The sequence below is a fragment of the Sus scrofa genome, chromosome 5 (genome assembly GCF_000003025.6).
Source record: "Sus scrofa isolate TJ Tabasco breed Duroc chromosome 5, Sscrofa11.1, whole genome shotgun sequence".
In the NCBI taxonomy this organism is placed as follows: domain Eukaryota; kingdom Metazoa; phylum Chordata; class Mammalia; order Artiodactyla; family Suidae; genus Sus; species Sus scrofa.
In genome coordinates, this window is record NC_010447.5 from 94,058,136 (window position 1) to 94,086,097 (window position 27,962).

The 27,962-nt window shown below is 40.9% G+C and overlaps 1 protein-coding gene across 3 annotated transcripts in view; it reads left to right on the forward strand.

The window, feature by feature from the left end:
* The window catches only part of KITLG (KIT ligand), a 93,228-nt gene that overhangs the window by 41,144 nt on the left and 24,122 nt on the right, over positions 1–27,962 (forward strand). For 2 of the 3 annotated variants that reach the window (XM_021091141.1, NM_214269.2), the window contains exons 3-6: positions 8,583–8,645; positions 23,869–24,039; positions 26,648–26,807; positions 27,734–27,817. In XM_021091141.1, coding sequence (XP_020946800.1) covers positions 8,583–8,645; positions 23,869–24,039; positions 26,648–26,807; positions 27,734–27,817 — 478 coding nt within the window. The remainder of the gene's footprint in view (positions 1–8,582; positions 8,646–23,868; positions 24,040–26,647; positions 26,808–27,733; positions 27,818–27,962) is intronic. The other variant, XM_021091142.1, reaches the window with a different exon arrangement.

Below are 27,962 nucleotides of genomic sequence, written 5' to 3' on the forward strand. Positions count from 1 at the left end.
GGTGCTTTTTAAACTGGCTTCAAGAGGCCAGCCCGCTGCCCTGTTTTGACTTGTGTGTCTGAGTTTCCAAGGAAGACGTGGCTTGAACAAAGAATCGAGCTTGATGAAAACATGTTGGTGAGCCACTGCTTCAGGCCAGCACGTGTGGAATATTGTTTGAGAACCAGCGAGCCACAGTGTCTCAGGGTACTTATTAAAAGTATAGCGGTCAGGGTCCTACCTCCGAAATCCTGAATCACAGCTTGTGGAGATGGGATGTTGGGCACGTTCGTGTTTCCGACGAGCATCCCAGGTGATAGTCATTCGCATAGATGTGTCAGGACAGCTTGGGTCGTGACATTTGCAGTATTGGGCTGTTTCCATGTTTGAAAAGAAGCTGTGTCCCCATCCTTAGCCCTGGCCTCATTAATTTCTCTCATTCCCAAGGGAGCATGAGTGACTTTTTTCTTCAAAGAACTGTGGGGCAAAAAAGCATCGAGAAGTCGGTCAGGCTTCCTGGGGTGTTTGAATGCCCGCTCTGATACTGTCCAGCTGTGTGACCTTGGACAAAGGAATCCCTGTACCTTTCTGGGATTCACCTTCCGGTTTTGAAAATGAGGAACTAGGACATGATCCTTAGTTCCTAATCTAGGATGCATTAACTTTCAAACTCTTGCCAGTGGGACTTCAACTTGTGCGTATGTGTGCCTTATGTGAGTTTCAAAGAAGAGGATGTATAACTTTCATCTCCTTTCCAGAGACGTCTGTGACCTCCCCGCATCCTCCGATAGGAACTAAAAATCAGCTAACTTTGGAGGCCCTTTGTAGCACTGAGTTTCTCTCACTCCATAATGATACTTCTTCATGGGGTTCCCGTTGTGGCTCAGTGGGTTAAGAACCTGACATAGATCTGTGAGGATGTGGGCTCAATCCCTGGCCTTGTTCAGTGGGTTAAGGGTCCAGCATTGCTGCAAGCTGTGGCACAGGTCTCGCATGCAGCTCAGATCCCGCGTTGCTATGGTGTAGGCCTGCAGCTAGAGCTCCAATTCGACCCCTAGCCTGGGAGTTTCTATATGCCACAGGTGTGGCCATAAAAAGAAATAATAAATTAAAAAAAATAAAATGATACTCCCTCGGGTTGTACCTTTTGGAATAATTCAGTTATGCCTTGATTAAAGGAGGTTATATCAAGCAACAGAAATGTGCTTGCTTTGCAGGCATCATCTTGGTACAATTTGAGAGAAAGTAGGTTGACACTACCGTTTTGCTTTGTGCTCATAGTAATTTCTTCGGTGGAAATTATTCCCTTTCCAGTTCTGCCAGCTTCACCTTTGTGTTAGGTGGCACCTCCCACTGTGCCCACAAACCTTAAGTTTGTTTGCTTAGGGTGATTCTTGTGTCACAAAAGCACATGATCTATGACTTAACTGTCATTTTTTTTTTTTTTTTAATTTCTTCTTGGACACTTTGTACTGCCCCTATAGTCCCCATGGTTTTCATCTGAAATCCTTCTGGCATGTTGACTTAGCATAATAGTTCATCTACTTACAGAACATGTTGCTTTGTTTCTAAAAAATGTTGCAAGACTTGTTTTAAATGGCAAACTCAGATCTACTTAAAGAAAGGGTCAAGTATCTGGGAAAAGGATGAATGAAACTTTAAAAACATGTGTCTATGGGATGGTTTGGCCACAGCTTTTAATGATTGCAAGTATTAATATAAAGAGGGATCCAAATATTGCAATTGTTGAAATTAGTCTTTCGTTTTGTTCTTCCTACTTTTCCCTTCATCTGTGATGCTTTTGCTTTATTTGTAGGAATTTAATTAAATGTGACTTTGCTGCTTTTTAAAAACCTGTTTATCTATTGAGGAACTATTTGTCTTCCACAAAATGTTTCAGACAGGTTGCTGTCCCAGCCCCATCTCATAAAGGTGAAATTACCCTGTCTTTTCAAGGTCAGTCTGCAAATCAGTAGAATAGGATTAAAACACAGGAATTCATGGTTTTCCTGGTCTTGTGGTAGGTACTTATTTTAAACAGATTATATTAATATATGACTCTTAAGAGTTTAACGTAATGGGAGATTAAAAAAATATCCTTGGATAATAAATTTTACACTTTGAATGGACAGTTTGGAATAATTCTGATTTTTATTTTTCTTCAAATACAGTGATCTTCAGATAGAATTACCACTGCATTAAAATGGAGGATTGGAATTGGAGTCCCCCCCTTCTAGATGAATATGGAGCTTTTCTAAGCATAGGTTCTCTTTTAAAAGCAGAGTTCTCAGTTTTGGGGTTTTTTTTTGTTTTCTATATTTGACCCTTGATGAACAATGGTTTGATCACTAGATGGTTTTTAAAATGATTTTTTTTTTTTTTTAGTTTGCAATATTTAGCATTTTCATTCTGTTCCTGCATCAGTAGAAAAATTTTTTTTCTCTATTTAAATCTAAATTTAGGACCTTTAGTATTCCAAGAAAGGAGAGAAATGTATTAGGAATAATATTGGGGAAGTTCCCACTGTGGCACAATTGGATCAGCAGCATATCTGAAGGGCTGGGACACTGGCTTGATCCCTGGCCAGGCACAGTGAGTTAAAAGATCCAGCATTGCCACAGCTGCAGCATAGGTTGCAGCTGCAGCTTGGGTCTGGTCCCTGGCCTGGGAGCCCCATATGTCATGGGGTGGCAAAAATATATATATATATATATATATATATATATATATAATTTGAAAATACTGACAAGTAGATGTCTACATTACCGTGTATTACCAGGCACGTCAATCTTATCATAAGGAAAAAATTGTTCTTCCTTTATAAGATAATCCACTTAGGTACTTCTGTGCACCTTAACTTTGTGTAAGTATCCAGGGACCATGAAACGCACTGTGTATGGGGTCTCTCTTTTAGTTGTCACCACTCATGTTGGTAATTATTTTTTTTACCCCAGTTTATTGATTAGGAAGCTGAGGCCTGGTAATCGTGAGTAACTTGATGATCCTCACTGGAAATAGTGAACTGACTAGAGGTTTGAACCCATAACTGCCCCTTTCTGGAGCACAAGGACTCAGTGAATTTATTTTTATGTATATATAGTCTTTTATTAAGGCCGCACCTATGGCCTATGGAGGTTCCCAGGCTAGGGGGTCAAATCAGAGCTGTAACTGCTGGCCTGCACCACAGCCACAGCAACTCGGGATCTGAGCTACGTCTGCCACCTACACCACAGCTCACGGCAATGCCAGATCCTTAACCCACCGAGCGAGCCCAGGGATCGAACCCGCGTCCTCATGCATACTAGTCATATTCTTTTCTGCTGAGTCATGACCAAAACTCCAGTTCATAATTTATGATGCCTTAACTTAGAATGTCAACGTCCACTGTAATTTAAGAGTTATCATTGTGGAGGTCATTTGTGGCACAGCAGGTTAAGGATCTGGCATTGTCACTGCTGTGGCATAGGTTCAGTTCCTGGCTGGGGAATCTCTACATGTCATGGGCCCAGCCAGGGAAAAAAAAATAAAAAAAAAAATTCTCATTGTAATCTTTTGAATTGTTTTTCCTAGGTGTTAGTCACCCTATCTTGTGATTAGGAAGCAGTCATATTATACAAGTTCGGTTAGTCCTACTTAATTGGAATCATCATAAGGTGTGTCTATGAACTCAATCAAAATGTTGCTAATCTCTTTTATTTGAAAGGAGACATGAGTCTTCTAACTGTATTTAGGTTATTCTTCACCAAAAAAAGATGACCCAGAAAAGTCTTGTCATGTTAATGTTTTCTAAACCACTGAGTTATTATTTTCTAAAAAAGAAAAGTAATTGATCCTAGTTGGTTAGATTTTCAGTCAGTATTAACAAGAGATGGTTTATAAACAGAAAGAAAAAGCTGAAGAGCTTTGTTCTGTGTTATTTCTGAAGACTGAAGACTGGTATTAAACTAAGCTGTTGCGTGGGAGTGAACGGAACCGGGATATTTAAGTATAAGCATAGAGGTTTTCTCTATAGCAGTGATTCTTAAACCTCTCTGGGTGTGACGAGATCTGAAAACTGTACTCTGCCCAGAGAGGTTCACATCTGTGCAACTTGGTGTGTCATGTCAAGGGAATCAGGAGTTATACAATTGCATTTTGATTCTTACCTAGAACTTAGGAGAAACAATTGAGACAAGTGAGTATCTGACTAAAGATGTCTTAAGAAGTCACGGATTTCATGAGACTCAGAGATCTTAATATTTGAGTCATGAGGTCCAAAGATTGTCCATCAGTGATCTAAACAGGTAATTAAATGTTCCAACTTGGAGTGCTTTTTCTCCCAAGTCCAAATACCTGCAGGGCCTGGTAAGCAGCCAGTACCTGTTGGCATGCAAAGACTTTTTCTTGGCTAAGTTTCCAGCATTTCCACTTGCTGTTCTCTTATGCATTTTACTGCCTTGTGTCACTGAGTATGGTCAACCCTTAAGACACCCAAAAAGAGAGAGCAAATGAACCAGTATAGTAGAGTGAGTCCCTCACAAAGTTACTTGTTTTTGCTCTTCTATATATTTTATAATCTAGCATCATGTTTATATCTGCATGTTCCAAACCACAAAGCTCATTGGAATAATGGTTTGGTAAATTTTCCATCAGTTAGGGTCACTTACAATTTTGTTGGAGTGTAATTGATGTACACTGTTGTATTTGTTTCCATGAACAGCAATGTGATTCGGTTATACAAACATATATATCCATTGTTTTTCAGGTTCTTTTCTCAAACATCAATTGCGTTCTTTTTTTTTTCCTTACCCTGAACTTATTTTACTAGACTAGATTTGTTTTCAAAATCTGTAGCTTCAGTTATGTATCCATTTAACCCTACCAACAGGATGCCTTCTTGGACTCAAAAACACGTCTCTGCTTTTTCAGCTTCCAGTCTCTGTATCAATCTTTAATACATGTTCAGCACTTGCCCAGTGGTCTTCTAAACTACTCCTGGTCTCTATCTTCTCCCTGCTCCAATCCATCCTTCTAGCCAACCTTCCTAAATTTCCCATCATGTTCTTTTCCTGCTTTTAAACACGGTTTGTGTAGCTCCACTGCTTACGCAAGACTGGTCAATCAGACTGGATTTTTGTAATTATCAACTTCACCCTCTTCAGCCGACAGACGAGCAGTAGAAGTTCCGCAGGGAGGAAGCCATGTGCCTAAGGCAGAAGGGACAGGTGGTGGACCTGATCCATCCACTGGGCCTCCTTAGCCCAGGATTCGGGTCCCACTCTAATGTGGCTCTCCCAGCGTAGTTCTTACCTCTTAGCTGCTAAAGCCTGAATGATCTGTCCCGGGTCTCCATGCCCTTGTCTTTGCATACGACCCTTCCTATATCTAGAAAGTCCCACTCCCTTGAAATTAATAATGATAAACACTCACACTTGTTCACACACCACACGCAAGCACTAAGTATTTTAAACAAGTTATTTAATCCTTGTTTAGTCTCACCAAATCCATTAGCTTGGTTCTATGATTCCCATTGGACACACGTAGAAATGGGGGCTAAAGAAAATGAAGTCACTTGCCCAAAGTCTCTGAGTTGAGCACGTGGCAGGCAGGGCCTGGATCCAGTCTGAGCACTGTGTCCCCAGGACCTGTGCTGTGAGTCCTACATCAGATTCACTGCCTTGAACAAATATCTTATCTTCCTAGTTCCAGGCCAGGGACTCCCTCTACTCTGTCAAATTTCTACAATGATCAGTGGACATAAGAGAGCCCCGTTCATCAAAAAGTTATCTGTGCTTTCTGAATGCTATTCAACATACAGTGAATGCTTACAAAGTAACATACCTCATGAAGCCACCATAAAAGTCTACAATTTGACTTCCTCATTTCTCTTCCAAATGTAATTTGAAACAAACCAGTGCAAGCCAAGAAAGTAATAATGAGGGGACTGATCAGTAGATAACTGTGCTGACACCAGAGCACAGAGGCAAGATTTGTATCCTTCCCTCTAGCAGGTGTTCCTGCTGCCTCTGACCTTGGCCGGCCAGTTAACCTCTCTGAGCCTCCAGATTTTCTTCTCTAAAACGGGCTTAATAATACACATTTCTGGGATTGTGGCGGAGACCGAATATGAAAACTTCTTAAAATTGTAAAGAATGAAAAAAAAATAGAATGATTTTTCAGTCCCATCAGAAGTGAAATATCAATAAATTAGTTTAATGCAGAAGTGAGTCTCCCAAGGTACGGAGATTTCAATGTGTTAGAGAACTCGTTAGATTCCTTTGACTTCTTGGAACCAATTTTGATATTTAAATTCCTGTTTAAACAGAATCGCCCAACATCTCTCTTACATTCTCTCTGCTCTTTTGGTGTATGCTCAGATTCTAAGTTTTCTGAATACTCATTCAGTTGATTTTATATTTATTTTTTGATAATGTTAATTGTGCTTAAGGAGGGGCTAGATTGTCAAGCAGCTTGTGTTCAGAACACCTGCCACTTCTCGCTGTGTTTCTCCATCTGGAAAGGCTTTCATTTATACGGTTGGTTGGTAGCAGAACCGAATGTTGCTGCTCATTCAGATTCCAGCTTTTACACCTGCAAAGGTGTCAGCTATGTCTTCTGCCAGGACTTACATAAAATGCTTAAAGTTCATTTGGCTGCCCCAAAATAGGAATGAACCTCTATGAGACAAAAGAAATGAGGGGAGCATGGTGGAAAGTTGAGTGTAAAGAGTAAAAGAGTCACCTCAAAATTAAACATAAAACTATGCCATCTTCTATGGCAGCCCAGAGGTGTTTTCAGGAAGCAGGGAGGACTTCATTATTCTATTGGGGGTGGCATGAGGAAGGATGACAGTGAGTCTCACAGTTGGAAAACTTCCACAACCAGTGTGCAGAGAGTAGTGAGATGGAATTGTTTAGCCGAGCTAAGAGGCAAGGGAGGCTTTGCTGTCAGAGACCCAAGTTCTAGTCCAAACTTGACATGCACTAGTTGGGTGACCTTAGTCAACTTACTTGACCTCTTTGGGCCTCAAGTTCCTCATTGTTAAATAGAGATCCTATGTGAAAGCTGACCTGAGGGTTGGATGTGATCGCACAAAGCCAAGTTCAGCTCATAAGGAACACAGTATTGGCACGTTGTAAATACGAGAAAAGTGTCAGGCTCCAGGCTGAGAGGAGTGGAGGTGGTACGGTTGGAGGTAGGATGGCACACACGCAGTGGGATCACCTACTTCTTTGGCTGTCCTCTGATTGCTTATGCCTTTACCTAGATGTTTTTCCTACCACATGGATCTCAGATTCTTGAAGCTTTTGGCAAAGCCAAGAGGAAACACATGGATTGTGTCTCGGGAGACTTGTCAGAGATGACCTAGTCCCGCAAACATGCACAAGATCCCAGCTTCCTATGGGGAACAGTAACCATTTTAGAGACAGGGTGAAGGGGAAAATATCTGCAAAGCAAGCTAGACCCATTGAGGTTATAACAGAGCAAAACCGCTTTCTTACCTTGTATATTATTTTAAGACTCAATGGGCTAAATCGGTTGTTGGCTGTCTTACACAGCTGCAAGTTTTCACCGTGCTAGAGAAGCGAAATGATGGCACTGGCACTAGAGAGAGAAAAGGAGACAGGTGAACCTCGAATTCTGTAACTTACCAGGATATGTGCCTTGCAAGTCAGTTGCCAAGAGAATGACAATACTCTTCTAATGAAGAATGTCAACTGATTGTTTATGATGTTTGGCACATTCACTCTTCTCAATGCATAATTTGACTATTTGACATGGGTACTTTTATCTGCGTTTTACAGATGAGAGAAAACAAAGTACAGTTTAGATTTGTTCCAAATTCCCCGGTTGTAAATAAATCAGGTGTTTGTTCAACTTAAGCTAAAGTGATCGATGGAACTGGGTTAGATCTTTCTTTAAAATCTTTAAAAGAAGCCAGGTAAAAACTTAGGGCATCTCGAATGTTCAGCTCCAGGTAAGTAGATTACGTTATATGACAGAACTGAATATTTCTAAATTATTTAAGGGATAAAGCATTTGCCTCTGATAAGTATAGTTTTTCTTTTGAAGTTTTACAGACTTTTGGGGGAGGCATCAACATAGAACAGTAGTTCTCGAACTTGAGCACGCATCAGAGTTACCGGGAAGACTTAAGAAAGATTCAGTTGGTCTGGTGTGGTCCAGGACTTTGTGTTTCTAACAGGTTCCCTGGTGATGTTGACACATCACTTGGAGAACCACTGACAAGAAAATAAATTGTGTTGCTGATTCTTCGGAGGAACAAGTAGGAAAACAGTCCTACAGGGAAATTCCAAGACCACAGATGGAAATTGAAAATTCAGATCGTGTTTCCAAATCTCAGTAGATTATACTTAGCCACCCGTAGCTGAATTTGGAGTCTAAAAGATTGGTATTATCACTTCCTTTCATTTTGGAGAGTGCCTTTGATTGCAAAGGGAAATCAAGAATGAAAAATCACTATATATGTAAATGTTGAAATTCAGCAGTAACTTAAAAGTATAATACGTTTGTAAGTGTTTTTCTCCAAATTACTGAAAACAATATGGTTAACTGATATGTATGGATTTTCTTACAATTTTTTTTTTTTTTTGTCTCTGTAGGTGGCAAATCTTCCAAAAGACTATAAGATAACCCTCAAATATGTCCCCGGGATGGACGTTTTGGTATGTAAACCGTATGCTTCTGAGTTTCTTTTTAGTCGCTGTCAAAAGAGATGAGATCATTCATATTGAGACAGGAAATTATCTGCCATTTAGGAGTTTGCTAATTGTCAGAATTTAAAGTAGGTATCTTTGGAATTTGACTTGTATATGTTTTTTTCCTCAAGCCACTGTTAAACTTTAGTTTGGGGTTAGCATTTCAGCACATGTATCTTACACCTGTACTCACAAAGTTAATAAGACCACATTCTTTAGAACTAGCCACAGATCTGTCTGTCTTTCAACCTCCCCCCAACCCCGCAAAAGCTTGAGTGTAAAATTATGTAAATTCTTTTCATACCTGAAAAGATCCTGTATAAGTCTCCTAGTCATTTGAGAACATAAAATGTTTTCTCTCTGAATTTATTTGCAGTGTGATTGATCCTTAGAACCTTGCAGTAAAAATATGTGGCTGTGATTACAAGTATCCTTTATTATTGCAACCAAGAAATTCTAATTATTTTTTCTCATTATTATCAGTATTTATACATCAAGAAATGTTCAGGCACACGGGACAATGTCATGCCTGCGTATCCATCGCATAGCTTGTCAAATGTTACCACTGGACAATATTTGCTTCAAACGTATTTTTTAATAACTATAAATATAACTAGAGCCCCCTCTATGCCTCTTTCCTATATCCATTAGTGCCCACTTTGTCTCTTAGGGACGACTTGTCGCCTAGGAATAAATATTCTAAGCTGGAATTTTTCATTTCACTGCATGTTTTCAGGGCTGGACATGAGGCTAGTTAGTGTACTCCCTTAGAGGTATTTTTTACTTTTACTGCAAACTATACTTATCCATACATAAGATACCATGTATTTTGCACATTTTCATATTTTATGTTAATGCCATTATACTGCTTGTATCACTTTGCCACTTACATTTTGCAACAGGCCTTTGAAATATATGTTCCATGTTGATTTTTAACTACTGTATTGCGTTCCTTTGAGTTAATTGTGAAATCATTTAGGTTACTCTCTGCTCTACAAGTTGACATCTTTCCATAACTTAGCAAAAGTGCTTAATTACACATCCGCTTCATGCAAGTTGTGTTAGGCTTGGGGTCCTTTCTGTGGACGAGTCCATCAAAATTATCAGTAGTTTAAGTGTGTTAAGCATGGGACAAAGTGCTTGTGCTTAAAACGCCTTTCAAAGACGCTAAGGTTGTCATCTCCAGAGGAGGTCAAAAGCATATTTCTTTTCATGCAAACATATTTACTACCTCCCAAGTTCCTTAGAACTCCTTAGAACATGTCCCTGCATGTAGAACCAGTTTTCCCCTTTGTTGACCTAGCAAGTCTAGGTCAATGTCTGTCCTATTGAATTAGGGAGAGTTCTCTGGAAATAGTAATGCAACAGTATCGTGGCCTGAAACTTAATTAATCCAATCATTTGCTCACTCAGTCAACAAGTATTTGTTTAGGGGGAAACTCTGGAGCCAGCACTTGATGAGACACTCTAAGAAACAAGTATACATCAATTAGCTTTATGTTCAAAAACTTTAATAATAATGGGAGGGGGGTATCTGACCTTTTTATAATACTTTTTCTATTTTCAACACGATGGCATGTTTTTATTTCTTTGGATGATTAGAAAAACCCCAGGAGGAAGGCAGCAGAGTGACTCTGATTCCTCTTTTACAAAGGACACCCTGAGTTTTACAACCCAGAAGTATTTTGCCCAAGGGTAACAACTAGAAAGTGACAGAGTCTTAAAAAGAACCCCTAGGTCATCTGACCCTTAACCCTGGGCTGCAGAAAGTAATTACAGGAGCAAGGGAAAGTGTTCCAAGTGAAGCCTCTAAGGAATAAAGATGCACCCTGCTCCTGATTACAGAAGCACCTAGGCCTGGGGTTGCCAAACTCACTCAAAGAAATCACGCACCTCTTTGAAAAACAACGTGTTAAACTGAAAATATCGAAATAGATTCGCTTGTGCTGGTATAACTGTAGATGATGCTAAATCATTGATCTGAGTATTTGCTGGTAATAAGAAGGGCTAAACTTGTAAAAATAAAGCTGATTCACAGCCACATATTTTTTGCTCTTTGTTTCTGTAATTGAGAAAAGTCCACTATTATTTGGTCTTGGCACACCATCCTGGCACAACTGGAGAAACTGTTCTTGGCTACCGCAGTTGGCAAGAAAAACAAGCCCGTGCATAGGCCTTTGAACAGAAACAGGGGTCTTACGCTTTGTTTTCCCTTCATTTTAAAATGCTAGTTTCTGCCAAGACCAGAGGAGTTTCCCGGTGCAGAGGCCCTTGATTATTTGTCAGTCGTCAGAGTCCCAGCTGCCTTATCTTTTGTCTTTAAACAGTAGAAGGTGTTTAGGATGGTACCAGAAATTCTCTGGGGCCAAAGCAATAAAATGGTGCAGGAGGAACCAGGCAGAAGAAAGCTCCAGGATAGAAGACACTTTATTTTTTACTTTTGTTAGAAAAATCTCCTAAACACTCCTGAAAAGGGGAGGTGACTTTTCTAAGGGCCTTTTTAGAAAATTACTCAGCAGATTGTCTCTCACAAATGGTAGGGTGAGACCCACCGCTTGGTATTTAAATCTCAACGATAGCTACCAATTTTATTTTAAGCTCTTTGAGACTATAATATTGTCATGCTTAGGGTTTCCATTAAGTTCATAAGCTAAAAATGCTAAACATTTCTGATCCTTTCCACGTATGAGGAATGTTATTGTAGAAAGAACAAAAATGGAGCGGCTGAATTTCTGCCGCCCACCTGCAGTCGTTTGGATGTCCATAAAATGAGAGAAACTGTGAGTTGCTCGTGGTTTTTGAGTAATAAAAATTTTCATCCCTTTTCAGTTAAACGATGTAGTTATCAGTTTTCCTCTTAACTTTTCATTTGGAAATACTTTCAAATTTGCAAGAAAGTTGCAAGAATCTTTACAGCCTTTACTCTCTAGTACAGCATCATCTCTTTGTAATATTTTGCTTTGTTTGCTTTCCTGAATGCTTGCTTTCTGTGTGCACATGTGTTATTTTTCTAAACCCGTTGAGTAAGTTGTATACAGAATAGCTGTCTACCCCTAAATACTTCAGTGTGTATTTCCTAAGTTGATTTTCTCTTGCACAACCACAGTATGGTTTTCAGCTTTCATAAATGAAGCCATAACTAAAATACTTCTTCCATCTATTGGCTGTATTTCAATTTGACCATTTCCTTTGCATTTTTTTTTTTCTTGTACGAAAATCTAATATAGGATCATGATTTGCATTTTGATAGCCTGTAGGATAGACAGACTAATGGTTCCCCCAAAGATGTCTCGTGCTGTGAATATATGGCCTTCCATGGCCAAAGGGCCTTCGCAGATGTAGTCAAGTCAAGGATTGTGAGATGGGGAGAGGACCCTGCAGTATCTAGATGGGCCCAGGAATCCTTAGGAGGGGCAAGGGGAAGGAGTGTTGGAACCAGAGAGTGACTTGAAAATGTGACACTGATGCCTTTGAAGAGGAAGGAGGGGGCCACAAGCCAAGAAATGCAGGAGACCTCTGAAAGCTAGAAAAGGTGAGGAAAGGGATTCTCCTGCAGAGCCTCTAGAAGAAACACAGCCCCTGTGCACACCTTGATTTCAGCCTAGGGACACCAGTTTTGTACCTCTGACCTCAAGAACCATGAAGTAACAAATCTCTGCTCTTTGAAGCCAAGTTCAGGAAACTACTACATTATGTCTCTTTGTGCTACTTGAAGAGTCCCTCAGCCTTTCTTTCTCTTTATGACGGCAAAATTGTTGAGGACTACAGCCTCCCCTCGAAAGAAAATATTCCTCTTCAAAACAGTTGTCTTGCTTATTTATTTATTTTTAGGGCCACACCCACAGCATATGGAAGTTCCCAGGGTTGGGGTTGAATCAGACCTGCCTACGCCACAGCCACAGCAACTTGAGATCTGGGCTACATCTGCAGTCTCCGTGGCAGCTCAGGACAATACTGGATCCTTAATCCACGGAGCGAGGCCAGGGATGGATCCCCCATCCTCAGGGATACTAGTCAGGTTTGTTACTGCGGAGCCACAACGGGAACTCCAATTGATGTCTTATATTGATACTATTCAGATTAAGCATCCCAAGCCATGATACGACATTAAGTGATGACAGGTCCTCCAGGTATCACACCCAGAGGCTCACAGTGTCTGTCTTCTCGCCATCCTGCTGCTTGCTCTGATCACCTGGTGCAGATGTTCCACTATTTCTACGTATTTACTCATTAGCAACTAAGGAAACAATCTTTGGGGAGATGCTTTAAGACCATGTGCAGTTCTTTGTCAGTTTCTCGCATAAATGTAGCATCTACTGATGATTCTTTCCTGAACCAGTCTTCATTGTCATGTGAGATTTTAATTATTTTGTTTTAGAGGCAGGGTTAAAGAGAAGTTATTGGCAGCACATAATGTCGATAGGCCTCCCAGGCATCTTTCCTCAGCAGCACCCTTCCTCCAGTCTGTAGGATTTCACTTTCTCAACTCTTCCCACCTGCTTTTGCCAGGTCTGCTGCCTCTGGCTCTTCTGTCTCCCTTGCCATTCCCGGATTTATTATTGGAGGTTTTAACTCTTCTTGAGAAGACAGTGGTTTTTAAAAAAAAAAAACAAAAAAACAAAGAAACAGGAAACAAACACACCGTGATCCTTTTAGCCCTCCTCTTCATATAGTTTGAATGGTCGCTCTTAGGAATAGGAGCTCCTTGGAGTTCCCGTCATGGCTCAGTGGTTAACGAATCCAACTAGGAACCAAGAGGTTGCAGGTTCGAGCCCTGGCCTTCCTCAGTGGGTTAAGGATCTGGCGTTGCCGTGATCTGTGGTGTAGGTCACAGATGTGGCTCGGATCTGGCAGTTGCTGTGGCTGTGGCATAGGCCGGCGCTGCAGCTCTGATTGGACCCCTAGCCTAGGAATCTCCATATGTCGTGGATGCGGCCCTAGAAAGACTAAAAGACAAAAAAGACACCTCCCCACCCCCCGCAAAAAAAAAAAAAAAAAAAAAAAAAAAAGTTCAACACTCTCATGGTCTGGCACCTTTCCAAATTCTTTTTTAATCCCTCAGCCCCACATGTTCCTTTTGTGCATGTCTCTCTCTGTACCTAGAGTGCTGATTGGTCCTTTTGTTTAGGTAACTCCTGACCCTTTCTTACTTTCTCTTTCTTTCGTTCCTTCCTTCCATCCTTCCTTCCTTTAGTTTGTATTTTTCTTCTCAGGGCTGCACCGACAGCATATGGAAATTCCCAGGCTAGGGGTTGAATCAGACCTGCAGCCGCCTGCCTACACGACAGCCACAGCAACACCAGATCCCAGATGCATCTGTGGCCTACACTGTAGCTCATGGCAATGCCAGATCCTTAACCCACGGAGGGGGGCTGGGGATTGAACCTGCATCCTCATGGATACTTGTTGGGTTCATTACCGCTGATCCACATTGGTAACTCCCTGACTCTTTCAATTTCACTTCTTCTTTTTTTTTTTTTTTTTCCATCTTTTTGCCTTTTCTTGGGCCACTCCCGCGGCATATGGAGGTTCCCAGGCTTGGGGTCGAATCGGAGCTGTAGCCACTGCCCTACGCCAGAGCCACAGCAACACGGGATCTGAGCAGCATCTGCAACCTACACCACAGCTCACGGCAACGCTGGATCGTCAACCCACTGAACAAGGGCAGGGACCGAACCCGCAACCTCATGGTTCCTAGTCGGATTCGTTAACCACTGAGCCACAACGGGAACTCCTCAATTTCACTTCTTTAAGGAAACTCTTCCCTCTCCTTGAGGAAGCTATATCCTATGAGAAACCTGCTTGGCACTCCTGAGAGTTCTCCTCTGTCATGTATTTGTGGAATTATTTAGTCGATAATCTTCTGTTTACCTGTAAACTTGCCGAGGGCAAGGATTGTATAATTTTGTTCTTCTCTCCTCAGTGCAGGGGAGGAGAGGCACTGAGTAAATTGCCTACTGAAAGAAAGTGAGGAATGAAGGAAGGAAGGAGGCAAGGTCCCCAGCATGTCATCACTTACTGTCCTGATTGTCCAGTTTGAATAGAAACCACAAGATTATGATGATGCATTGAATGATTGAAACTCATCACACAATTTCTGCCACTCAACATTCTCATTTTCTTCTTTTAGACATGTGCGGATGTTATAAAAACTCATAGGTCTAAGAGGAGTGTTACGAATTTTTGAGGAATCATGGTTTCCTTAAGCCTTCTGTTATATTACTTTTATTGAGTCATTTCCGTATGGACGCCCTTCCTCATTGTTCTCAATGGTTGAAAGCTGAGGGCCAAATTCCTGACTCTGGTGTTCACGACCTGCTACAAACTTGCCCCACCCTAACCACCTCATCTTAATATCCGTTATTCCCCAGCGCGAACTTACCACCCCAGCCAGATGCACCCCTGCCTCCTAGAATCACCTTGCTTACTCTCAATTGCAAGACTGCTTAGTGCGACTTCCCTTTGCCAGAAATGCTCTTTCCTCTCCCATCCACTCATCCAAATTCTACCCATGGAATTCTGCAATATCCTGGGGCTGAAAGCACCGCAGTGGCCATCTCCGCCAAGGTCAACCTAAGATCCCTCTTCCTCATAAGACTAAGACCATGGCCTGCTGTTCCAGATCATCCGCGCCTCCTTGTATCACTTGGCCAGTAAAACTGACATCCCCTCTATTCTGGGTTCCTGCTCCTTCAGTGCTGCCGAGGGACAGATGGTCGGCGACACGGCCATAGTATCTGCTCTGTGGACCTTACCTTTTTTATTATCTCTGAATTCCTGTAGCATTTGTCCAGAAGTGAATCATTCTGGTTACTTGATCATATATTACTTACAGGGCTGTTTAAAACTGCATGTGTTATGGATTTGTCTCAAAGTGGTGTTGTGAGAAATAAGTTTGAAAAGCCTGAGGTAGCGTGTCCTGTGTCATCATTACTCTTCTGCTGTTAGAGCTTCTCTTTTTAATGTATGTATCTATAGGTGAGGGCTCAGATCTTTTCCTCCTTTTTATTTCCTTGCTGTGTAAGCAGATAGCAGCCACTCAAAAACCATTTATTACTTCACATTTAGCTGTTGGCAAAGAATGTCTGATTTCTAAATCTTGAGAGAGCCCATCTTACTTGTCTAGATTCCATTGGTTCTTGCTAGCAGCAATGAGCTCTAGTTTTCCCAAAAACCCAACCCAGACAAAAAAGTCCCATTATTATAAGGATACGGAAGAGTAGCATTGCAGGCAAGGGCAGGGATGCAGCCAGACTTTATGAAGGGACTCAGGCCAGGACTGGGAGCTTAGCAGGTTCTCCTCTCTCCTTCTCTGCATCCCTGCCACATTCTTTCGCCTGTGCAGACATTTTTCTCTGTTCCACTCAGCTGTTGGAATGCAGCTGCCCCGGAGCTCCCACACTGACACAGGACAGTTTCAACTCTGCTCCGAGACGGGTGATCAGTTGGGATCACTGCTGCCAATGTGGGGGACTCTGGGACTTTCCGATGAAAGTGTCTGGCACAGGGGACCACGGACCAATCAGCTGTGGCTGAAGGGCAAGTTCACTCTTTGTAACTATGGATCCTGAGGGTCCTGTGATTGGAAGCACTCCCAACTAGAAACAGAAGTCAGGCAAGTAAACACGGTACTTACCGACGTCTCATGTAATATTTATTTCTAGGGCATCAGTGTAAAATGGTAGGTAAATGAATAAACATAACATTAAATGCTATTTAAAGTGGCTCCTTTGTATACTCAAACCCTCGGACTCATCTGAAGAAATGATTATATTAAGATACTTTCAGAACAGCTAGATCATTACTATCTGGTAGAAACGTAGCAGGAGCCACTGAGGGAAGTGTTAAATTCTCCAGTTGCATTTTGAAAAACAAACACTGCACAGGAGAAATGAAGGATAATAAATTTTCTTCAGTCCAGTGCATTCAAAATGTTATTTTACCTTACAATCTGTATAAAATTGGTAATGGAATATTTTAAATTTTTTAGTACTTATTCACCATCCACTGTGAGTTTCATACCTATAGCACATTCCACATCAGACACTGTTTTTTGTTGGTTTTTTTTTTTTGTCTTTTTGCTATTTCTTGGGCCGCTCCCGCGGCATATGGAGGTTCCCAGGCTAGGGGTCGAATCGGAGCTGTAGCCACCAGCCTACGCCAGAGCCACAGCAACGCGGGATCCGAGCCGCGTCTGCAGCCTACACCACAGCTCACGGCAACGCCGGATCGTTAACCCACTGAGCAAGGGCAGGGACCGAACCCGCAACCTCATGATTCCTAGTCGGATTCGTTAACCACTGCGCCACGACGGGAACTCCAGACACTAAGTTTTTATCAGAAGTATTTATTCCTTATTTAGACTTGTATCAGATGGGAAATTAAAATGCAGATCCACATACCTAAGCGTTTCCAAACATACTTAAAAGGTTTCTGGTCACCACATCAAGTATTAATTGCGTGTAACTTTAAACAGAGTAATGAGGTAAGCGAAATTACTGTTTCCCTTCCTCAGTCACACAAGCCACGTTTTGAGGGGTAAGTAGCAGGTGGCTAATGGGCCCCTCATTGGCAAGCACAGACTAGACAGACCCTCTAGTTTAGAGAGAGGGAAACTGAAGATCTCAATAGGTGAGGTGACTGCCTGGAATCACATACTGTGTTCACAGAGCGAGTACTAGACACGGCCTCTGGCTCAGCATTGCTGCCCTCACCTTCCCATGCTGACCCTTCTTCACAGCGGGTGCTATTTTGTGTCTGGCTTAGGGGCCATTTATAGCCCTGCCCTGGAAAACAACACATATTTATAGCGTTTGGGCCGATGACCATCTTAATCAGATTGCGGTGTCTACATCGCTTTAATTCAAGCAAGAAAATAAAAAGTTAGGTGTCGGCAGTGAACACCAAGGACCCAAATGAACTGTGTAGAGAGACGACCAAAATAAATCATGGCAAAACCCAGCTCATCCAAGGAACGAAGCCTTTAGGAGATTCTCTCGTAGTTATGTGAGCACACAGTGTTTTACAAAGTGATTTTTAGGTGTGTTTTAAATCTGCCTGCCCATGGAATGCTTGAGAGTGGCAAGGATTTCACTCTCTAGCCCTGAGAGTGAAAACCAGAAGACAGCAAAGAGAGTCTGCTCATGGCAGTTGGCATTTGCTCTTTGGTTGCGACAGGGGATGGGATAAATATGCTTCCTGTCATGTGGCTCTGGAGTCACTGAAATGAGACAACCAGCCATTTCCATTCCTAAGAAATCTCTGATTTGAACCTAAAGATCAGTCTGCTTGGTCCAGACGTGAGACCACATGAGTCATGGAGAACGCAGCAGAAAAAAAATACTGCAGGTCGTGGCTCAGTGGTTAACGAATCCGACTAGGAACCATGAGGTTGTGGGTTCCATCCCCGGCCTTGCTCAGTGGGTTAAGGATCCGGCGTTGCCATGAGCTGTGGTGTAGGCTGCAGATGCAGCTCGGATCCTTAGGTGCTGTGGCTGTGGTGTAGGCCAGTGGCCACAGCTCCGATTCGACCCCTAGCCTGGGAACCTCCACATGCCGGGGTGCGGCCCTAGAAAAGGAAAAAAAAAAAAAAATACTGTCGTGTATGTGCTTTGAGTGCATTCACTCATCAAAGAACTAGGCGGCCCTAGGAAGTCTTGGTTTTTAATGTTTCCGTTTCAAGTTGGTGGTGCAGCCTTGGCAAAGCACTTCACTGCTCTATGCCTTGGTTTCCTCCTTTATGAGACTGGTGGGTGTGGACCAGCTGGTCTTCAGCGTTTGTTCCAGATCTCAACCGCTGTGATTCCAGTGGCATGGCTCTAGATCCTTCTGACTGCCCAGCCAGGAGGTAAAAATCCTGGAAGCACAAGACGAAAGAAGGGAATGCTTTGTGCCCTGGCAGTCATACCTCTCACTCTGGCAAGACTGAGGGTTGACACACATTAAAGAAAACAAAACAACCCATCAAACTGGGTGGTAACGCTGGTAATTAGATTAGTTGGATTGGAAAATGGGGTGAATACTCATTGTGAATAGTCCTCAGAAGTCTCACAGTTTATGAGCCAGAGCTTTTCTCCCTTAGAGTCTCTAATAGGATATTTGGCCTCAGCTCCTTCGCGGAGAACTCCCTCATAGGCTGAGACCTGGGCAGACTTGTGTCTAAGGAAGCGGACATCTCTCTAGAAATAGCTACCAAATGGGAGAGTGGTGCCAAGGGCATCCAGGAAGCAGTGTTAGAGCATGTTTTGTCCACTCTCAGCTTCTAATTCCAAGACGCTTACAGTGCCTCTTCATCTACGACTAATGCAGAATAGTATGTCAGAGGCTAATACATCGGAAGCGTTTCTTAAATGAAGCAGGGGATGCAGAGGAGAAAGCAGGCCTCATAGCAAGCCCCAGGATGTTTTATTTCAGCCAGGGTCTAAAATGCACCAGTTCTTGGTCTGCAGAGGTACGCATCTTGTGAAATTCACACATCTACCTTAAATTCATGTGTGAATTTTCATTGTTGGTCATGGGAGATGGTCATATTCCTAGCTACGTTTAGAGTGCTTTCAGTGACAGTAGTTTTTGTATCTTTCATTGTTTGGTCAGGTCATTAATGTGGTACTTAGGGTACTTTAAAATCCCTTAGGAAGGCTACCATTTTTACCCAACTCTTCTGTGGCAGTGGCGTGCTAACAGGCCAAGGACGTTGATTCAATATCATTGATTCAGTCAGCATGCTAGAATGCTGCAGTGTATATTTATATGTATTATATGCATGGTGCACATATAGAAATAAATAATAATTCATGTATATATAGGAATAGAAAGCAGATGTTGTTCCAATAGTCCTAAATAAAGCCAATAATTAACTCAGAAAATGTAAGACAGAGGCTACCCAGAAAGAAGGTAAGAAATTGAGAGTCTGGAGTTCAGGAAAATCCAGACACCTTTTCCCTCTCAAGCCGTATTTTTTGTATGTATGTATATGGGTGAATAAAACAATGATTTCCGAAAGGTAAAAAGTGATGATAATGCCTACCATTAAGGTAAAGGAAAAAATTAAATTTATGAATCTCATGCTTTTAAGTATCCATATCCTAATCATAATCTTGGAAGAGGTGAAAAACAGAGACCTCCTGTCATCTCACAAATATTTAGTTCGCTGTGTTTTGTTCTCTGCAAATTATTGACTATATTTAATTAAAAAGAAAGTAAAACTGCGTTCTAGTCAAAACTGGTTTCCTTTCTTACAGCCAGCCAAATTAAAGCTGGCTGATATTTAATATGGCTCACCTCAGTTTTACCTTTAATGAATCCAGTAATGTTAAAACTAAAAATCTAAAATATAACTGTTTAAACAAATTAATAAGAGAGAACTTTGAACTGATGATATAGTCTTTCCCTAGAAAATTATAGCAAGAATGGCTACGGAATGAAATATAGTTATAAGACTTGTAGAAATGGATTTTTCAGCAGTGTGTCTGGAAGTTTATTTCAGATTGTCAACAAGCTTTTCATAACTTGAAAAAGGCAGATACTGAGCTGGGATTAGATTGTGGGATTTCCTTGATTTAACTGTAAGAAATTACAGGTTTAGAATTGAAAATGTTCCTGAAAAAAGTTGATGGCTTGAACTGTTGATTCGGTATGTGAAAACAGGGCTGGGTGGCCCTGGGGGAGTAGACATGGCTTAAAGAAGAACTTGAATCCAGAATGTAAACATAGAGTTCCCTTGAAAATAGACACAGAGTTGGCTGTCGGCACCTCTGAGTTCCCAGGTTAAAAATAAGAAACATATAAACAAACTCTTTTCCGCTTTAACCACAGAACAAAACAAAAAATAACCTGTTCTTTAAGGCAAGGACCACAGCAACAAAAGGAGTGCTTTAGTGCAGAACCAGGGGATTTGATTTTGATTCCTACAGGCAGAAGACCTGAGAGATGGACAGGCAAGTTCATTCACAAAGTGAAGAAAGGACAGAGTTTGACAAGATTAATATATGGGATCTCGTGCCCCGGAAAAGTTTGCACAATTTCAATAGTATAAACTGATAGATAAAGGCTGTTCTACCATATAAATCCTATTAAGAACATATTTACAGTGTGTGCGGCTTCCCTATCCTAGGACTTCTGCCCCTTGCTGATAGGGCTGACTGTTGAAAGGGAATTATCACCACCTAAAGGAAGGGAAACTTGGAGAGCAATTCCACTCCAAAGCAAGACTGACAGCTTGTAAAGAGACTTGTTAATGATGCAGATATGAACTTGCATGTGCTTGTGATAAGAGCTGATTTTAGAAAACAAAGCATTCAATTCATTTTGAACATACTTTGGAAACATACAGTCTTTGAGAACTTGGTTGATGAATTGAATGAAATGGCTTGAGTGAACTCATGCTCACGTGGGGAGTTGTGTATTCTATTTTGCCGAAGCCAGAGCCAACCCTCCCGAAAAGTTCTAAATGACATTTAATGCTTTCACAAGTTGCGTACTTACCTATCTGTAGATAAACCAGTTTCCTTTTTGGCTGTATCATAGTAAGTTCTGTTAAATGAATATAAAAGGACATCCTTGTATAACCTAGAATACACAAATGACTTGAACTTCCCCCACAGAGAGATTCCACTGGTAAGTACAGAAATAGTTTAGTGGTTTTGATTCATTTTACATGGCATCAGTTACTCTATGTCGCAGTATTTTTATTACCATAGATGTCGTATTAATATATTTAGGATCTTAATAAGCTGAGGCCATTTTAGCTACCCCTAATTGTTATCATTTTTTGTCTCACCATAACTTTTTTTTTTTTTTTTTTTTTGGTCTTTTCTAGGGCCACACCCACAGCATGTAGAGGTTCTCAGGCTAGGGGTCTAATTGGAGCTGTAGCCACCAGCCCACACCAGAGCCACAGCAACGCGGGATCCGAGCTGCATCTGCGACCTACACCACAGCTCACAGCAAAACTGGATCCTTAATCCACTGAGCGAGGCCAGGGATCAAACCCACAACCTCTTGGTTCCTAGTCAGATTCGTTAACCACCAAGCCACAAGTGGAACTCCTCACTATAAGATTTCGTAGAGTTAAAAAAATAAATCAGAACCTCTGCTGAAAAGATCTTTACATAAGAGATAGTTACAGTATACCAAGTATGTGAATTATGACCAATTATTATACTTTGTCATGTCACATTAATTTTTAAAAATATGAAAATCCATTCTAATATACTAAGAAGTTTCTCCTAGTAATCTAAACCTTCATTGAGCTACAGCATCTATAGTAGGAGTTGGCAAACATACTCAAACATACTCTGTAGGCCAGATTCAGTCTGCTGCCTGATTTTGCATGGCCAGAAGAATTTTATTTTTACAGATGACTATTTATAGTCTATTTGACGATAGAGAATGCTTTGAATCCCAGCTAAACAAAATGTTGATCTATAATAAGGAATTCCATTCTCCTTATTGGTAGACTTACATTATAAAAGAAATTAAATTCAATTACTCAAAAGAAATTATATCTAATTATAATTATTACATTTTAAACTTTGTAGTAAAACATTGGTGGAAATTCATTTCTCTTGTATCTTTGATTTTTGCCACTTGCATGCCAAGTCGAAAATACGGATCATCTAGCCCTTTACAGAACAGGTGGACCCCTGTTATGGAATATTTCTTCGAATTCATTCTCTTAGTCACTCCTGCATCGGTTCAGCAGTTGGTTTTGAGTAATTTCCATATGCCAGGCACTGTTCTAGGCCCCAGAGACAAGATTTGATAGCAATACTGCCGTCATGAAATTTATATTTAAGTTACATGCCTTATCTCCTCCAAGCTACCTTGTTTCCATTATCCCCATTCTGCAGAGAGGCAGAATGAGGTTCAGAGTACTTACGGAGCTTGTCTGGAGTCTCTCCGCCAAGAACAGAATCCAGTTATGCTTGACCCCAAAGCTTGAGCTTCTAACCAGTGGGCTGGCCAGGGATGGCTGCATGGATGGGCCTCCGTGCTTGGTTTCTTGCTCTGCTGTCACCATCTTGAAACTTTTTTTTGGCTGTGCCCACAGCATGCAAAATTCCCAGGCCGGGGAACAAACCTGTGGTACAGCAGTGATAGCACTGGATCCTTAACCTTCTGATCCACTAGGGAACTCTCATCCTGACAGTCATTTTTTGGAACAAGTTTTTGAACAATAAATACATTCCATTTTTCCCTTGGACCCGCAAATTATGTAACTGGTCCTGCCAGTAAGACAAATGTGCTTTTCTCTCAGACCACACTCTACCAGGGCTGTTTTTGGTGTTTTGTTTGTTTTAAACATCCACAGGAATTCCTCTATGAAGGGGCCTTAATCTTAACAAGATCATTAGAAAAATTCAGCTATGGAGTTCCCGTCATGGCTCAGTGGTTAACAAATCCGACCGGGAACCACGAGGTTGCAGGTTCCATCCCTGGCCTCCCTCAGTGAGTTAAGGATCTGGTGTTGCCGTGAGCTGTGATGTAGGTCACAGACATGGATGTGGCATTGCTGTGGCACAGGCCAGTGGCTACAGCTCTAATTAGACCCCTCGCCTGGGAACCGCCCTATGCTGAGGGTGCAGCCCTAAAAAGACAAAAGGCAAAAAAAAAAGAAAGAAAAATTAAACTATGCTTATTCCAACAATAATCATATTCGAGTTCACTAAAAGACTGGAAATTCCTTGAAGACAAGGGCTCTCTTCCACTATATATATATGTGTATATATGTGTGTGTGTGTGTGTATATATATATATGTGTGTGTGTGTGTATATATATATATATGTGTATATATATATATATATATATATGATATAAAATCTATAAAATTTCCTCTGGGCCTAAAATTCTTTTTAGAATATGGTGAATAAGCACTAAATACTCTTCAATAGAATTAAATTCCCTTAGTAGCTGAATTTGGCAAAGGCTCTGGCTTGTCTTAATTTTACTTCCATGGAAGAGCAAAATCTTTACCATCAACGCTTTCCTCTGATCTTTAGGCATTTAGAAATTTTGCAACAGGTTGTTCCATATGAGTAAAATAAAACATAAGAATTGTCCTGTTCTGATATGAGGAAATCCTTTGTCCCGCCGTCAATGACTGAAACAGTGACGGCTTTGAAGGGTGCTCCAAGTCTATGGTACTTACCAAAGATGCTTTATCTGCCTTTTCTTTCCAATTTCCTGCAGCCTAGTCATTGTTGGATAAGCGAAATGGTGGAACAACTGTCAGTCAGCTTGACTGATCTTCTGGACAAGTTTTCCAATATTTCTGAAGGCTTGAGTAATTATTCTATCATAGACAAACTTGTGAAAATTGTTGATGACCTCGTGGAATGCATGGAAGAACACTCATTTGAGGTAACCGTGTAGTCACTGGGACTGTTTGCACTCTTCTTTGAAAGCCATGTGACGGGTGGTGGTGGGCATGTTTATTTGTAGGACTTTTAATTTTTAAAATTTTTCATTTAAAAATCTTTAAAGAAAATTCTGAAGCAAACAGTTTTTCGTAGTTATGCTACAATACTGAAATGTACATTAAGACAATTAAATGTTGATCCCTGAATATATAAATAAAATTAATTCACAAAAGAATGTAAAAACAGCCCTGACTTTATTTCCTACGTGCATCAAGTTTTCATAACCTTCCAATTAGGTTACAAACATTCATGTACCTTTAAACAGAAAATTGTCTATACCAAACACTTCTGCCTGACCTCTTATGCATAATAATCATATCACAACAAAGTGTATTTTGACATCTTCAAGTCCTGTGATGATGAGTTATCACCAGCTTTAGAATGTGGGAATGGCAGGGCTTTGGGTTCTAAGCATACTGCAGGGGCAGTGTATCCTTAGAGATTAAGAATGAGGTATTGGAGTTCAAATCCTTGGCTCTATCACTAAAAGTTTTGTGAAGTTAACCCCTCTGTGCTTGCTTATTTTATGTGTTAAAATGGGGACAATGAGAGGATCCATCTCACAGACTTGACATTAGATGATTCGTGATGAATGCTTTAGCCCCAAATCTGGCCAAATGGGTGTTAATAAATATTTTTATGATTTTATAACATTGTGTCTATAATAAAAGTGGTCTTTGGACACCTGCTTTGGCACAGAGTTCATAAGCCAAGGTTTAGCCTACAAGCCTTCTTGACATTCAAATCCTAGGGTTTTAAACATGAATCTGTACAATGATACTCAAATACTGTCACCAATCAAATTCCAGTTACTCTTTTAAGACCCAGCATCAGTCCCATTTGTGCTTTCCAAGCCCAGAATTCTCATCATGCCCATAACCTTATCGCTGTATTCCATCACTTCTGTTGTTTTACTTTCTAAATTCTGAATCTGAATATATCTTACACAGTGACATCTTAGAGTTAGCATCTCACTTTATATCATAGTAGTTCAAAAAAGTATCCTAGTGGCATTGATAAGAAATAGAGGTCACAAAAAGACGGTATATCAGACGAGATGTCACGAGGGAAATAACATACGAATTGGAGCCTGAGAAATGAGGTGGTCACTAAGTGATGCTGTCAGGAAGAGAATTCCAGATACCAGAGAATGTACATGTACTAATCATGACACCCTGGCTAGAACCCAGGCGTTTGATACCAAGTGGTACGCCTCAATGGATTCAAACGTTAATCTAAATACAGCACTTAGAGTAGTACATAGGAAGTGCTATCTAGGTGTTAACTCTCATTATTATCTGCTTCTATTTATGGATAATCATGTATTTATAAATCCCTAAAATATAGCTTTGATTTGTTTGGAGGACAGTATGTAAGATCTTTTTTGAGTTCCCACTGTGGTGTAGAAGGTTAAGATCCAACTGCAGGAGCTCAGATCACTGTAGAGGCATGGGTTTGATGCCTGGCCTGGGGAATGTCCATGTGCTGAGGGCGTGGCCATAAAATAAGAAAATCCCATTTTTTTTGTTCAAGACTTGCTTCTTTCACTCAGCATTATGTTTAGAACGTATATCCACATTGATGCAGATAGCTGTATTTTTTTTCCTCCAGTTTATAGAGCATTTCATTGATTCTGTGCACCATTAGTTATTAAACCACTCTCCTGTTCAGTGATGTAGGGGTTTATAAAAACTTGCTGCTAAGAACTTTCATACGTACCTCCTGGTACATCAGGACACGAGCTTCCTGAGAGTCCTGACGTAGGAGTGGATTTTTGGGTCACAGGACGGGTACCTGTCCAACTTTGCTAGATAATATCAAATGTGCCAATTTATGTCATTCCACCAGTAGATAAGAGACCCTTCTGCTCCATATCCTTGCCAGGACTTAGTATCATTCAACTTTTTAATTCTTAGATATTTGAAGCATGTGTTGTGGAGGGGGTGTATATACATATTTTTTCCTAATGAAGATAGTGCAGAAGGATGATGATAATGAGCACCTCTAAGGAACAGTGGCTGTGATAAATGTGGTTAGGATAGTTTCATGGTTGGAACATTGTATGCACCGGACTGCCTCCCCCTCACTCCCTTCCTTCCAGCAGGAGTGAAGTCCGGGAGGGAACCAGATCACTTTTCCTGTAGTACTAAAGTGAAATGCATGTGTTAGAGCAGTTGTCTAAAAGTGTTGGTTTCATTTGAATCTTTTTTTTTTACTTTTTAAAATTATAATTGTTGATTTACAATGTTGTGCCTATTTCTGCTGTACAGCAAAGTGACCCAGTCATACATACACACACACACACACACACACACACACACACACACACATATACATTTCTTTTCTCATATTATCTTCCATCATGGTCTACCCCAAGAGATTGGGTATAGCTCTATGCTATAGCAGGACCTCATTGCTATTACACTTAGAATGGGCAAGCAGTAGGGTCACTTGAATCTTTGAAGGACCTATTTTTATAGTCTATTACCTTGACATTGGTTAAATCTATGACTATTTGAAAAATACAACTCTGTATTTTCCTCTTCCAGAATGTAAGAAAATCATCTAAGAGCCCAGAACCCAGGCTGTTTACTCCTGAAAAATTCTTTGGGATTTTTAATAGATCCATCGATGCCTTCAAGGATTTGGAGATGGTGGCACCTAAAACTAGTGAATGTGTGATTTCTTCAACATTAACTCCTGAAAAAGGTAAGATATATGAGACACTTAAGAAAGCAAGCTTGAATCTTAAATGTGTAGGTAATTATCTACTTGTGCCTCAAATGTGTATAGTTAGAGAAAGATCTATGTGTATGTCAAATATAAAAGCAAATATCAGAGGCTTGAAAGAAATGAACAGTTGTAAATTTGTTGGTGTTCAAGCCAAAACAGCACTCATCACTGCAAATTAAAGACCATGCATGGGAATGCCCATCGTGGCTCAGCAGAAACGAAGCTGACTAGTACCACCAGGATGCGGTTCGATCCCCGGCCTCTCTCAGTGGGCTGAGGATCCAGCATTGCCATGAGCTGTGGTGTAGGTTGCAGACACAGCTCGGATCTGGCGTGGCTGTGGCGTAGGTCAGCGGCTATACCTCCAATTCGACCCCTAGCCTGGGAACCTCCATATGCTGCAGGTGCGGCTATAAAGACAAAAAGAAAAAAGAAAAAAGAACTGTGCCTGAGTCAATAATATGAGACAGTCACGCATATTTTTAATCTGATATTTGTTAGTAATGTACAATTACATTATTCTTCCCCTCTAGTCGTCTTAACGTCCCCTTCTCAAGACTTTTCCTTAGGGTTCTCTGAGTCATGTTACCCTCCACTGAGACCCCTCATTGTCCCTATAACACAAAATTTTAATTTCATTGCTTTTTTTGAAAAAAGACCAATTGCCAACAGTTTGCATGATTTACATTTATTAGCATGTAGACAGTGAATCTTTGTTTCGTAAGGTGAATCTTCACTAAAAATAGGCTAGCAGGACCTAGTATGAACTAAATAGGATCTGAATAATCTAGATTTGGGATGCAGACCTGGAAAGTACTCTGATATTGCCCTTCACCTTTTGAGGACTCTGTAATTTATGTAAATCGCCATGCAGCACTGACGCATTATTGCTTTCTATTTAGATTCCAGAGTCAGTGTCACAAAACCATTTATGTTACCCCCTGTTGCAGCCAGCTCCCTTAGGAATGACAGCAGTAGCAGTAATAGTAAGTACACATATCTGATTTAATGCATGCATGGCTCCAATTAGCATCTGTAGGAGTATTGCATGTGCTTTCACGGAAATTTCTACAATCATTACTATTAATACTGTTCTATTACTATTCTTCTTATTACCGTTTTCCTGAGAAT